Here is a 15306-nt window from a genome sequence, read left to right on the forward strand (position 1 = left end):
CGGCCCGCACGGGACCACAAGGCTGCCCCGCCCACATCGCCCCACCTGCCCACCGGCTCCCATCTGCCTTCTGGAGGCCGAGGCCAAAAACGGGACGCGGGGAGGCCCCAGGAGGCCAAAAACGGACCTGTTTTTGGCCTCCCCAGCCTCCAGACACACACACACACACACACACACACACACACACACACACACAGAAGTCCCTCATCCCCCCCACCCCCAAGGCAGCCACATCCTTTCCCTAACCAGCTTTCCACCCCCAGGAGCATAACAAATTAAAGTTTAATTTGTGTGTATTGTTTAAAGGACTGCTAAATTGGCCACGCCCACCTAGTCACATGACCACCTAGCCACACCCACAGTCACATGACCACCTAGCTATGCCCATCCAGCAGGTCCAGCCCCCCAACAGTCTCAGGGACCGTGAATTGGCCCCCTGTTTAAAAATTTTTAGGACCCCTGACCTAGATGAAGCAAAAAGCAGGAGTTTTCCTAAATCTATAATAAAATAATTTTCCATCGTCTACTGCCTGATCTTATTAACTGTAGGTACTCCACTTACTGTGCTATTTTGTCTTCTCTAAAGGGACATGAATTACAGGTTAGTCCTCAACCTACAACCACAATTGAGCCCCAAATTTCTGTTGTTAAGCAAGACATTTGTTAGGTGAACTTTGCCCCGTTTTACAACCTTTCTTGTCACAGTTGTTGAGTGAATCACTGCAGTTGTTAAATTATGTCACAATTGCTAAATGAATCTGGCTTCCCCATTGACTTTGCTTGTCAGAAGGTTGCAGAAGGGGATCACATGACTCCGGGACATTGCAACCGTCATAAATATGAGCCAATGGCCAAGTGTCTGAATTATGATCCCGTGATTTCAGGGATACTACAATGGTTGTAAGTGTGAAAAATGGTCATAAGTCACTTTTTTCAATGCCTTTGTAACTTTGAACGGTCACTAAATGAACTGTTGTAAGTCGAGGACTACCTGTATTACCTTTAGAACAGGGATGTCCAGCCTTGGCCACTGTAAGACTTCTGGACTTCAAATCCCAGAAATCCACAGCCGGCATGTTGAAGTCCACAAGTGTTAAAAGTAGACTGCCCTGCTTTAAAAGTTATTGGGGCTTATATTTCCCATACTTCTCCAAACATATAGATAGTCCTTGACTTATGACCACAACGGAGCCCAAAATTTCAGTTGCTAAGCAGACAGTTGTTAACTGAGTAGTGCCCAATTTTACAACCTGGCACAGTTATTAAGTGACTCACTGCAGTTGTTAAGTTAGTAACATTGTGGTTGTAAGTTGAGTATTACCTGTAATTACCGTGTTTCCCCAAAAAATAAGACCCTGTCTTATATTTTTTTGAACCCCGAAATAAGCAATTGGCCTTATTTTCGGGGAGGTCTTATTATTTTGGGGCGCATGGAGCAAGACGGGGCTCCTCTTGCCGTCTTACCTGATTTCCAGTTCTGTCTCCCTAACCCTAACCAGAGGAAATGGCGGGGACCGGCTGCACATGTGTTTAAATATTTTCGGGGAGGGCTTATTTTCAGGGGGGGGCTTATTTTAGCGCATGCGCTCAAAAGCTTCCTTCCTTCCTTCCTTCCTTCCTTCCTTCCTTCCTTCCTTCCTTCCTTCCTTTCTTTCTTTCTTTCTCCAAAGCATTCTGCTTTTGGAGAAGTGCCTTCCTTCCTTCCTTCCTTCCTTCCTTCCTTCCTTTCTTTCTTTCTTTCTTTCTTTCTTTCTTTCTTTCTCCAAAGCATTCTGCTTTTGGAGAAGTGCCTTCCTTCCTTCCTTCCTTCCTTCCTTCCTTCCTTCCTTCCTTCCTTCCTTCCTTCCTTCCTTCCTTTCTTTCTTTCTTTCTTTCTCCAAAGCATTCTGCTTTTGGAGAAGTGCCTTCCTTCCTTCCTTCCTTCCTTCCTTCCTTCCTTCCTTCCTTCCTTCCTTCCTTCCTTTCTTCATTTATTGGTTCGATTTATATGCCGCCCTTCTCCAGAGGGCAGCTTACAATGCGTTAAGCAATAGCCTTCATACTTTTGTATATACCTGCTTGGTAGGGCTTTTGCCCCCCTCCCCCAAGCGGTGTTCTTTTTTATACAAAGTCTTCTTATTGCCCCCACAAACTGGGTCCTCATTTTACCTACCTCGGAAGGATGGAAGGCTGAGTCAACCTTGAGCCTGGTGAGATTTGAACTTGCAGTAATTGCAGACTGCTGGTGCTATTTAACAGCACTTTAGTCTGCTGCGCCACCAAGGCTCTTATTCATCTTCCTTCCCTTCCTTCCTTCCTTCCTTCCTTCCTTCCTTCCTTCCTTCCTTCCTTCCTTCCTTCTCTTTCTCTCTCTCTCTCTCTCTCTCTCTCTCTCTCTCTCTCTCTCCTCTCCCTCTCTCTCTCCCTCATTCTTTCCCATTTAAACAAGATTGCGGAGGAGGTGTGGCGCCTTGTTGGCAGTAGACAAGTTTTCATTACTTTAATTGTGTGGTTTATCAGGATTTTCAGCTTTGGGGAGGAGGGTTTGCGGGTTAAATGCAAGAGTGTTATGACAGAATTAAAAGGATTTAGAATAAATAGGAGTTAAAGGAGGGGAAAAAGCCCTTTGCAACGGGATTTCTATACCTTTTTGATTTGATGGATTTGGCAAGCTGCGGGCTTAAGAAAATATTCCCTGTAAAATGCTGTTTGGCATTTGGTTAAATGCTCTGTACGGAGCAGGTGTGTCGCGCCAGTGAGTTGCACATAGAAAACACACAATCTCCTATATTTTTAAAAACCCTGTAATCCACTCTAACCAGGAAGGATTAATCCCTTCTATCTCCCAGTCTTGTCAGCTTGTGGGTGAGGCAAATCGTTAAAAACTCTGCAAATACAGGGGACACCATTCAATTATTTCAAACCTTGTGAAACAAGGTTTCACAACCTTGGCAACTTTAAGCTGTGCGGACTTCACCTCCCAGAATTCCCCAGCCAGAAACGTAAAACCACATTTTGTTTTCTATAACAGGTAGTCCCTCACTTACAACCTTTTACTGGTAGTCCTCGACTTAACAGTAGTTCATTTAGTGACCGTTCAAAGTTATGGTGGCACTGGAAAAAAAGTAACTTACGACCATTTTTCAGTTATGACCATTGTAGCATCCCCATGATCACCTCATTTACATTCACATGCTTGATAACTGACTCGCATTTATGACGGTTGCAGTGTCCCGGAGTCATGTGATCCCCTTTTGCAACCTTCTGACAAGCAAAGTCAACGGGGAAGCCAAATTCACTTAACGACCGTATTATTAATTTAAGAACTGCGGTGATTCACTCAACAAATGTGGCAAGAAAAGTCATAAAATGGGGCAAAGCCCACTTAACAAATTTCTCACTTAGGAACCTAAATTTTGGGCTCAATTGTGGTTTTAAATTGAGGACTACCTGTATTTAGTAATCATTCGAAATTACAGCAACACTGAAAAAAGTGATTTATAACTTGGTGGTTGTAAGAGCCATGATGGCAGAGTGGTTAGAATGCACTATTCTGCATTCTAACTCTGCCCACTGCCAGCAGTTCAATCCTGACCGGCTCAAGGTTGACTCAGCCTTCCATCCTTCCAAGGTTGGTAAAATGAGGACCCAGATTGTTGGGGGCAATAGGCTGACTCTGTAAACCGCTTAAAGAGCTGTAAGGTGGTATATAAGTCTACGTGCTATTGCTATTGGTCCTCTCATATATAACCATTGCAGCATTTCCGCGGTCATGTGATCAAAATTTGGATGTTTGACAACCGGCATGTATTTATGAGGGCTGCAGCATCCTGGAGTCATGTGATCACCATTCGTCACGTTCCCAGGTGTTCTGCCCCAGCTACGGACCACAAAGAACGCAGCACACACAAAGTCTGTACAAAACTTAATTTACTAAAATAACTCAGTCTGTTTCCAAATGAAGGCTGTTAATAAACTTTCTTAACAGCCTACAAGAAAACAAAGATAAAGTAATCACAATCTTACTAAGGTTGGCAGAAAGCCCAGAAGCAATTTGCAGAGAACTAAGATCAAGGCGCGAAGGAGAGTGAACGAAGTTGTTCCCTGCAAATTGCTTCAGTCAGTGTTCCTCCTTAAATAGGCTAAGGGAGTGGCCAATTAGCCTCAAGCCTTACTCTTGAGGAGACCTCCTCCTGAGGAGCCACTCCTGCCGTTTGGCAGCTCTGCGCGCCCGTGCATCAAGAAGAGGCTCCTCCTCTTCGTCCTCTTCACTTAATGGAGCTTCTGGAGGTTCTGAAGGCCCTGGCTGAATCCCCGCCTCTGGCACCACATCTTCTCCAGCCTCCTCACTGTCTGACTCGAGTGCCAGCTGCACAGGCTGCTGGCGCAGCACCACACCAGCCTCCTCGCTGTCAGAATCAGCTACAATCCATATAGGCCGCTGACGGGCCACAACACCAGTCATCTTCCAACAAGCAAAGTCAATGGGGGAAGTTGGATTCATTGAATGACCATCTGATTTACTTAACAACTGCAATGATTCGCTTGACAACCATGGATTGTTATGAGGGGTCCTTGGTGCCCTCTGAGCTTGCTTGTTTTCTTGCAGGCGTTTCATGACCCAACTAGGTAACATCATCAGTGCTAGAAGGGAGTGGGGTTTGCGGAGAGGAGGAGGAAGAGGAAGATGATGACTGTAGGGTCCTTGGTGCTCTCTGAGCTTGCTTATTTTCTTGCAGATGTTTCATGACCTAACCAGGTAACATCATCAGTGCTAGTCAATTGTTAATTGATTGTTATTTTTAAATTTTAAAAAATGGGACTTGTGCATGTTTCAAGGTTCATCCAATTGCTTAGGAATCTTTTGTTTTCCAGTTTTCCTACCTTTATAGAAGCACTAGGCACTCTTAGAGGTGCATTAAAAGGTTGTGATAGAAAAATACCCATCTCCCCCCCACCCCCGGATCATTTTATTTTAAAATAAGGTATTTTTCTGGTCTACGGCATTCTCCGTGTAACTCTTTTTCAAGTTTGTGTTTTAGGCAAAGTTGGTTTGGTTTGCTGGGAGTGACAGTTTTGTTTGCCCGAGTTTCTTAAAAGGGCTTCCAATGTTTATCAACAGAGGGTTCATATAATGTAAATGTGCTCATAGAATGGATTGTTGATTGTAAAACTGTCTCTGTGAGTCATTAAATGTTGAATAAACCGAGACATAATTGGGGAGGACGAATTTTGTAGATGATTGGTAAACGTTTTAAGTGCACAGATTCTACCGGGGCTCTTTAATCTTCAGGAATACTGTTGAGTGAAAAATCTGTCTTTCTGCGTTAATGGTTTTTCTGTTCAGATTATTTCAGATTATTTCATTTTTAGAAGACCCGTGGTTAAACTGTGAATTTAAGCTCTGTGAAGAGCTTTTTCAGCAATATTTTTCGGTGGATCAAATGGCCTGAATTCTCACGAGAAAGAAGTCAATTCTTAACTCTTAAATATCGTTTTATCATTACTATTATTTATTTTTAGATTTTCTTTGAGTGTAACAGAAATACAGGTAGTCCATCGACTTACCGCCAATATTGAACCCAGAATTTCTGTTGCTAAGTGAGAAATTTATTAAGTGAGTTTTGCCCCATTTTACGACTTTTCTTGTCATTTTTGTTAAGTGAATCACTCAGGTGTTAAATTAGTAACACGGTTGTTAAGTGAATCTGACTTCCCCATTGTCTTTGCTGGTCAGAAAGTCGCAAAAGGGGATTACATAACCCCGGGACACTGCAACCGTCATAAATACAAACCACTTGTCAAGTATTCAAATATAAATCACATGACCATGGGGATGCTTCAACGGTCATAAGTATGAAAAATGGTCATAACTCCCTTTTTTCAGTGCCATTGTAACTTCGAACGGTCACTAAACAAGCTTGTTGTAAGTCGAGGACTACCTGTACTTAAACAGAGTTGAACATAGTCCAATTGCTCTATTTTATTCATAGAACTTCCCTAATTATCAGTAACAGATTTTGGGGTGCATCTCAGTCTTTGACAGGTTTTCAGTAACATTTATAAAAAAAATGGTTCACAAATAAGATTTTCTATGAAGAACAAAATAACTGGGCTGGAATAGGTTTTTTTTTTTCATAAATAAAGATTAAAATGTGCTCGACTATTCTACTGCATGCAAATCAAAGTGATAAGACCCATTCAGTAAGAGTTGCCCTACATGTAATTGGAGATAAATTTCCAACAAACTTCTCAATATAGAATATAAAATCAGAATAGAGCTGGAAGGGAACTTGGAGGTCTTCTAGTCCAGCCCCCTGCTCAAGCAGGAGATCCTATACCCATGATGGCGAGCCTATGACATGCGTGCCACAGGTGGCATGTGGAGCCATATTGGTGGGCACACGAGCATTGCCCTAGTTCAGCTCTGGCACACGTAGCTGATTTTTGGACCTTCCAGGCCCACTGGAAGTCGGGAAACAGGATGTTTCTGGCCTCTGGGGGGTGGGGGGGGGAAGGCTGTTTTCGCCCTCCCCAGGCTCCTAGAAAGGCTCTGGAGCCTGGGGAGAGCAAAAAACAGGCCTACCGGGCCATCGCGTGCCAATAACGGGGAAGGGCAGGGGGGGTGGTTGCACACCCATGCGTGGGGGGGCGGGGCGCATTGAATTACGGGTGTGGGCACTGCATGCGTGACCCCCCCCCGCGCGACCCCCACTTTTGGCACGCGACGGCAAAAAGGTTCGCCATCACTGTCCTAGGCTCAACCCCTTCGTTCTTTGATTGTCACCTTGTGAATATATCTCTGGGCGTGAAAAAAATATGTCAAATAAAATATATACAGGAAAAAAATACAAAATAAATTATTTTGCCCAATAGAAAGATCTGCCAGCAGGTATATATGTGGATGTATGTTTGTGTGTAACAGAAAGATTATAACATCAACTTTTCATCATTATGAAACACCCCCCTCAGCAGAAATGGCTTCAGAAACAATCTAAGAACAAGGAGAGTGTGAAATTGAGAAAAAAAGCCTCCTGGGCTCAACAGAAATGTGGCCATAATGCTCTCGATTACCAATTGGACCTTCACTAATTAGGAGGAGAGAGAGATTAATTAGCGAATGAGAGAGAGAAAGAGACAGACAAGGGCCTTGGAGCCTCATCTCAGTTTAGAGAAGACAGTGGTCCTCAGGGTAATCTGATTCAGGACTGTTTTTTTTTTTTAAATGACCCCATAATCCCTTGCGGCGTGGAGTCTGGGCAACTAAATGGAGCTGAGTGTTTACTGGCCGGATGCCCTTCCTGTCACCAATGCAGAGTTTTGTTCAGCAGATATATTCTCAGTGTGCCCAGAGAGAGAAATATCTGCCTCTACCTAGGATTGAACCCACAGCCTCCTGATTTTGAGGCGAGAGAGCTCCATCTCTAGGCCACCGCACCACTCTGATTCAAGACTGTTACAAGATTTTAAGGTGATATATCGCTCATGGGATGTCATAGCTCCCTTTTGAGCATTGTTAGAACACATGGGCGTCCCATCTTGGCAACTTTAAGGCCTGTGGACTTCAACTCCCAGGATTCTTCAGCCAGCATGGCACAAGCCTTCAAGTTGCCAAGGTGGGACACCCCTGACTTGAACCAAAGTAGCTGTAGTTAGAAACACGGTCTGTGCATATGTCAGTGTAAGCCTTTTTTTACCTTTGTTAAGCAAAAACATTAATGGCCCTTCAAAACTGTGCACTATGAACTATTAGTTCAGTCTATCTAGAAGAAATTTCTTGAGGGCAGGACAAGAAGCAATGGATGGAAACTAATCAAGGAGAGAAGCAAGAGCCTTGGTACTACAGTGGTTTAAAGCAGTGGTCCCCAACCTTTTTATCGCCGCGGACCAATCAGCCTTTGATAATTTTACCGTGGCCCGCTGAGCGCGCGCAGGGGTGGGGGCTTTGGGCCACACGTGCGTACCTGTGCGGGGCTCTCTTCCCTGGAGCCTTTGCGCACGGCCCAGGAGCTTTTGCGCACGGCCCAGGAGCCTTTGCGCTGCAGCGTTCATGTCCCCCGGCTGCTGCGCGGCCCGGTGCCAGGTACTCCACGGCCCGGCACCGGTCCGCGGACCGGGGGTTGGGGACCACTGGTTTAAAGCACCCTGTTATTAACACAGCTGCCTGCAATTTACTGCTGGTTCAAATCTCTCCAAGGCTCAAGGTTGACTCAGCCTTCCATCCTTTCTAAGGTAGGTTAAATGAGGACCCAGTTTGTGGGGGCAATAAGCTGACTTTGTATAAATATACAAAAGTATGAAGGCTATTGCTTAACGCATTGTAAGCCGCCTTGAGTCTCCGGAGAAGGGCGGCATATAAATCAAATTAAAAAAAAAAAAAAATTTAGAACTAAGGAGAAATTTCCTGACAGTTAGAACAATTCATCAGTGGAACAACTGGCCTCCAGAAGTTGTGAATGCTCCAACCCTGGAAGTTTTTAAGAAGATGTTGGATAACCATTTGTCTGAAGTGCTGTAGGGTTTCCTGCCTAAGCAGGGGGTTGGACTAGAAGACCTCCAAGGTCACTTCCAACTCCGTAATTCTATTCTATTCATGTATATTAACCCACACAGTGTGGGCTGCAGTATTGTTATTTCTTTACTTTACTTCACCCTGTTTATTGCTGTTATTACTACTATGATCCTCTGTGTTGCTTTGCAAGCATGCCAAGTAGTTCCATACTGGAGGCAAATTCCTTATGTGTCTAACCACATTTGTCCAAATAAAGTCTTCAATTCGATTCGACTCAATAATAGCGCCTTTTATACGCCATTTGATCTCTTTCTGGTTAAATCATTCAGGGCAGCAAAGACATAATTAACGCTTTTGCTTGTCTCTTGTCTTCTGCTCCATCCAGATCGCGAGAAGAGTGATAACTTTGCTGAGAAGAGGCCTCTCCTTGCTGTGTGCAAAAGCATCGGATCTTCTGGGTAAGATGATTACATCCAGAGGGGTTTGCTCGGTGACCTTGTTGGGTTGTTACAATAAAGACAGCAAGGAGCCCAGTTGAGCCTTAAAGACTTAATTGGCTCATTGTGGCAAATCCTGTGTGGCCCAGAGCTTGTTCCTATCTGATGTAGAGTGTGAACTTCTGTCTGAGATGAATTTGGGGCAGAGATGACTCCCCTTTTGGTCTCCAAAATACGTCTGCTTTCCTTCACAATATATATATACTGTATTTTTCCGAGTATAAGACACACTAGAGTATAAGACGCACCTTAGTTTTTGGGGAGGAATATAAGAAAAAAGCTGATTGGCAGGTGGATCGGCCTCCCGGAATACCCCCAATCAGCTGTTCCCAGAGGTGAATTTTAACAACAGGTTCCTTGGTTGTGAGCTCTGTGCCTTGCTTTTTTTTGCTTTTTTTTCTACCTCTGAAACTTCTGAAACTCTGTTTCAGAAAAAACTTTTTCCTGCCTCTGAAAAAGAGCTTCAGAAAAAAAGCCTCCGAAGCTCTGTTTGAGGGCTTCTTTTATGAAGCTTTGCTTCTGATGATTTTTTCAGCCTCTGAAACCTCCCTTTGAGAAGCCAGGTGGGGCTACATTCCAAGTATAAGACGCACCCAGATTTTCACCCTCTTTTTTGGGGGAAAAAGGTGCGTCTTATACTCTGAAAAATACGGTATTTCTGAACAAATGTCACCATCCTCGTCCTTGTAATTACAGTCTTTGCCACCTCTTTCCTCCTATAACTTTTCTGGTTTTGTAATTATAGTTGTGGGTAAAGATAAAAAATATAGGTAGTCCTTGACTTATAACCACAATCCAGCCCAAAATTTCAGTTGCAAAGTGAGACAGTTGGTTAAGTGACTATTGCCCCATTTTTACGATCTTTCACACCAGGGCTGTTAACTGAATCACTGCGTTTGTTAAATCAGTAACACGGTTGTTAAGTGAATCCCACTTCCCCATTGACTTTGCTTGTCAGACGGTCACAAAAGGTGATCACATGATCTTGGAACACTGCAACCATCATAAATGTGAACCAGTTGCCAATCGTCTGAGTTTTGATCATGTGACCACGGGGATGCAGCAACGGTTGTAAGTGTGAACAGTGGTCGCAATGGTCGCTTTTTCCAGCAACGTTGTAACTTTGAATGGTCACCAACCTACTGTTGTAGGTTGAGGACTACCATGTTTTCCCGAAAATAAGCCCTAGCATGATTTTTCAGGATGCTCGTAATATAAGCCCTACCCCCAAAATAAGCCCCAGTTAAGATGGTCAGCCAGATTGACAGATTTATTGTATTTCCCTGAAAATAAGACCTAACTGGAAATAAGCCCTAATGTGTCTCTCGGAGCAAAAATTAATATAAGACCCGGTCTTATTTTTGGAGAAATACGGTGCCCGTAAATGTTTACATTTCTGCAAGAAAGTAAACTTGGGTTTTATCTCAGGCTCCCTGAGCTTCTTCCTCTGTAATGATTTTTAAAAAAACAACAACACTAAAATACTGTTTTTTGACTGAATAACCAATGTTTAGGAACAAATATGATGGGTACCATAGAAAAAAGAACCTGCAGCCCATGAGCTCGTGAAATCTGCTCTCACGATAATCCAAAATTCGGTGCCAAGAAAACCCCAATTTTGTATCTTTTGTAGAGGCAGAGTAAACAAACATAACATGATTCAGTCTTTATTCGCACATCTGCTTTTCGCGGAATGGAAGCAAAGAGTCACGCAGAACGCTTAAGCTCTTCTTTTTTGATCAGCGAAGAGGTTACTCAGCTCATTAGCGATGCTACTTGGGGATTTCTGAAAGTTGCATTGCAACATTATCCTTTAGGATATGTTTACAGCTTACGGGGTTGTTTACATTGGTGATTATATGCTTGTCAGGATGTTTATAATTCTACATGCAGCGTTTTTGGTCAGAAAGGCGTCATGTCCTCCTTGGACTCACAAGTGATGCTTTGGAGTCTGCCTGTTGTTCGTTCCTATTTTCAGCCGGTCCATTGCTAAGGTAGCCTAAGAAGAGAGTGGAATTTTTCCCACGAGTGTGTCTACGGAATTAGGAGAAAAGACACATTCTGCGCCAAGAAAAGTTTCGCGATTGGTCTTAATTTGCCACGCTTTGTTTTCAGAATGCTACTTTTTTTTTCCCCCAGGAAAAAGGCTTGAACTAAGTAGTTTCTCTTGTTGTCAGGTTGAGATCCAAAAATTCACACGAAGAAAAAGGGAGGGAAGAGAAATAAGCCGTTCATGCTGTAATGTATGGTTAAAGTGTTGGATTGGGACTGGAGGGAACCAGATTTAAATTCAATCTCAGCCCTGAAAACTCACCAGAGATATTTGGGACCAATTGCAAGCAGTCCTTGACTTACGACTACAATTGGTCTCCAAATTTCTGTTGCTCAGCAAGACAGTTACTTAGTGTGTTTTCCCTCATTTTACGACCTTTCTTGCCAACAGTTGTGAAGTGAATCACTGCAGTTGTTAATATAGTAACATGGTTGTTAAGTGAAGAGCCTTGGTAGTACAGGGGTTTAAGGCACCCTGTTATTAAGCTGGTTATTAAGACTAGCTGCCTGCAATTACTGCAGGGTTCGAATCTCGCCAAGGCTCAAGGTTGACTCAGCCTTCCATCCTTTCTAAGGTAGGTAAATTGAGGACCCAGATTGTGGGGGCAATAAGCTGACTTTGTATAAATATACAAAAGGATGAAGGCTATTGCTTAACGCATTGTAAGCCGCCCTGAGTCTTTGGAGAAGGGCGGCATATAAATCAAATAAAAAAAAAAAAAAAAGCTGGCTTCCCCATTGACTTTGCTTGTCAGAAGGTCGGGAAAGGAGATCACATGACCCCGGGACACTGCCACCGTCATAAGTATGAGTCAGTTGCCAAGCGGATGAATTTTGATCACGTGACCGTGGGGATGCTAGAACAGTTGTAAGTGTGAAAAATGGTCTGACGTCACTTTTTAAAGTGCTGTTGTAACTTCGAACGGTCACTAAACGAATGGATGTAAGTTGAGGATTGCCTGTATAAGGGGTTGGCAACCTTAAACACTCAAAGAGCCACAAAGGTCCTAACCGGAAACCCCACGTTCAATTCTGGAGCCGACCGGAAGTCTGGTTCCCTCACCATAGAGTCTCCTCCTAGCATGGCGTCCTTTTTCCTCTGCCAACCGGAAGTCTGCTTCTTCTCCCCCCCTCCCCCCCCACCACCATAGAGTCTCTTCCTAGCGCGGCATCCTTTTTCCTCTACCTGTCCTAACCAAAAGTCTTATCAATTGTGGAGCCGACTGGTGAGAGGGAGCCGCAGCAGGGCAATGAAAGAGCCACATGCGGCTCCAGAGCCGCAGGTTGCCGATCCCTGGCCTGTACTAATCTTTCCCAGTTCCAGTAGCAGCTTTGGGAGATTTCTAGTCACGACGTGACTTTTAAAAATCTCAATCAGCGGTGTCCAGCTTAAGGATGGTGCCGTCTCCTCGGTCAAGCGGGGCCTATGCAAGATGTTGCTAACCCAAGTAGCATGCCGGTCCTCAGCCACACCGGTGGCCCGGAACGGACTCGAGATTTTAATTCGCTGCCAGAGAGAGCAGTTCTGCTTCAGATCACTTCAAGAGAAGTGCTCCCCTGCTTGGTGCGCGGAAGGTCTGAAGCACAGCCCTTGGCAGCCCTCCAGTTCAGCCATCCAAGGATGGGAATGATTATAAACAACGGAGAACCCAAAGGGATTCAGGCAATCCGGATTGACTGTACAGGGCTAAAATTTGCTGTCCTTGAAGGCAGCTGCCCCTCTTCTCAAAGTGCTTTGTGTATGAAGTTATGGATGCTGAAGGAATGGATCAGGGGTGAAATGTAAAATTTGTTACTACTGGTTCTGTGGGCGTGGCTTGGTGTGAGGGGGGGGTAATGTGACTGGCATGGCCAACTTTTTTTTTTTTTTAAACTTTTCAAAGCATTTTTTCAAATGCTTTGAAAAGCCTCTGCCGCTCAGGCAACTCAGCTGGGATCGTCAGAGACTTTTCAAAGCATTTTTTTTACCACCTCTTCGGCCAAGAGGTTGCAGAAAAAAAATGCTTTGAAGAGCCTCTGATGATCCCAGCTGAGCTGCGCGATCATCAGAGGCTTTTTTTTTTTTTTTACTTTGAAAAGCATTTTTTCGTCAGAAGAGATTGTAGAAAAAATGCTTTGAAAAGTAAAAAAAAAAAGCCTCTGATGATTGTGTGGCTCAGCTGGGCAAGGGCGGGGGTGGGGCCAGGGATTTTTGCTACCAGTTCTCCGAACCACCCGCTGCCATCGCTACTGGATTGGGCGATCTGGTCCGAACCAGGAGCATTTCACCCCTGGAATGGATCCACGCAAGGTTCTGTTCCCCTCGGAATGGAATCGCAATTCCATCGTGATTCTGCCACTAACTCTGCCACTAACACTTTTTTACTAGGGGGCATGCTTGTTTTTTCATTTGCCACTCTGATCCTTGCCTATAATACCGGTAGTCCTCGACCTACGACCACCGTTGATCCTGGAATTGAGGTTGCTGAGCAAGGCCATTGTTAAGTGAGTTTTTGCCCCGTTTTACGACCTTTCTTGCCACAGTTGTTAAGTGATTCACTGCAGTTGTGAAGTTAGTAACACGTTTGTTAAGTGAATCTGCTTTCCCCATTGATTTTGCTCGTCAGAAGGTCGCGAAAGGCGTCCCCGGGAAACTGCAACGGTGATAAATACGAGTCACTTGCCAAGCGTCCAAATTTTGATCACGTGACCGTGGGGATGCCGCGACGGTCGCAAGTGTGAAAAATGGTCATAAGTCACTTTTTTTCAGTGCCTTGGTAACGTCAAATGGTCATCAAACGAACATCCGTTGTTAAGTGAATCTGGCTTCCCCGTTGACTTTGCTCGTCAGAAGGTCGTAAAAGGCGATCACGTGACCCAAAAACACTGCAATCGTCATAAATTTGAATCGCTCGCCAAGCATTGATGATGCGAGCACGGGGATGTTGCAATCGTCCTGAAGTGTGAAAAATGGTCATAAGTCACTTTTTTTCAGTGCCTTGGTAACGTCAAATGGTCATCAAACGAACATCCGTTGTTAAGTGAATCTGGCTTCCCCGTTGACTTTGCTCGTCAGAAGGTCGTAAAAGGCGATCACGTGACCCAAAAACACTGCAATCGTCATAAATTTGAATCGCTCGCCAAGCATTGATGATGCGAGCACGGGGATGTTGCAATCGTCCTGAAGTGTGAAAAATGGTCATAAGTCAATTTTTTCAGTGCCGCTGGGACTTTGGATGGTCACTAAATGAACAGCTGTAAGCCTAGAATTACTTGCACGAAGAGTAGGATTCTGGGATCACAAGCAAGATGGTTCTGGATTGCATGACACCCCCAGCCTCTCTCCTTCCTTCCACTGAGGAAGGAAGAAAACTGAGCCTCTCTCTCTTCTCAACTGCAGAGTCTCTTAATCGAAGCTTTTAACATACAACAGAGTTGGAAGGGACCTTGGAGGTCATCTAGTCCAACCCCATGCTCAAGCAGGAGCCCCTATGCCATTACCAGACAAATGGTTGTCCAGTCTCTTCTTAAAAACTTCTAGTGATGAAGCTCCCAGAAGTTTTAGAGGTAACTCATTCCACTGGTTATTTGTTCTCACTGTCAGGAAATTTCTTCTTAATTCCAGGTTGCTTCTCTGCTTGATTAGTTTCCGCCCGTTGCTTCTTGTCCTGCCCTATTGTGCTCTAGAAAATAGAACAGAACAGAACAGAACAGAACAGCAATTTAGAATAGAGTAGAATACAGTAGAATACAGTAGAATACAGTAGAATACAGTAGAACAGAACAGAACAGAACAGAACCAGGGTAGGGTAGGGTAGGGTAGGGTAGGGTAGGGTAGGGTAGGGTAGAGTAGAGTAGAGTAGAGTAGAGTAGAGTAGAGTAGAGTAGAATAGAATAGAATAGAATAGAATAGAATAGAATAGAATAGAATAGAATAGAATAGAATAGAATAGAATAGAATAGAATAGAATAGAGAGTGAAATGGGGAGAGTGAAAAACGGGCCTTCTCCCCTACCAGAGGCCCTCCAGAGGCCAGAAACAGCCTGTTTCCCAACTTCTGGTGGGCCCGTAAGGCCCGAAAATCAGCTGGCCAGCGCGTGCATGCACACTGCAGCTGAGCTAGGGCAATGCTTGCATGTCCACCAGTATGGCTCCCCATGCCAGTTGTGGCACGCGTGCCATAGGTTCGCCATCGCAGCCCTATAGCATTTCACACAAGTGGTTGTCCAGTCTCTTCTTTAAAACTTCCAGCAATGTTTTTCTGCATAGAAAAAAGTCCTCCTGAAT

At 44.4% G+C, this 15306-nt stretch overlaps 1 protein-coding gene across 1 annotated transcript in view; it reads left to right on the forward strand.

Annotated features, from left to right (window-relative positions):
- Positions 1–15306, forward strand: part of BCAS3 (BCAS3 microtubule associated cell migration factor) — a 464753-nt gene that overhangs the window by 44536 nt on the left and 404911 nt on the right. Inside the window, exon 7 of the mRNA XM_070931996.1 lies at positions 8877–8949. Within this exon, the coding sequence (XP_070788097.1) occupies positions 8877–8949 (73 nt within the window). The remainder of the gene's footprint in view (positions 1–8876; positions 8950–15306) is intronic.

The sequence above is a fragment of the Pituophis catenifer genome, unplaced genomic scaffold, assembly GCF_029215685.1.
Source record: "Pituophis catenifer annectens isolate HBS135680 unplaced genomic scaffold, rPitCat1.0.hap2 SCAF_1, whole genome shotgun sequence".
Lineage (NCBI taxonomy): Eukaryota > Metazoa > Chordata > Lepidosauria > Squamata > Colubridae > Pituophis > Pituophis catenifer.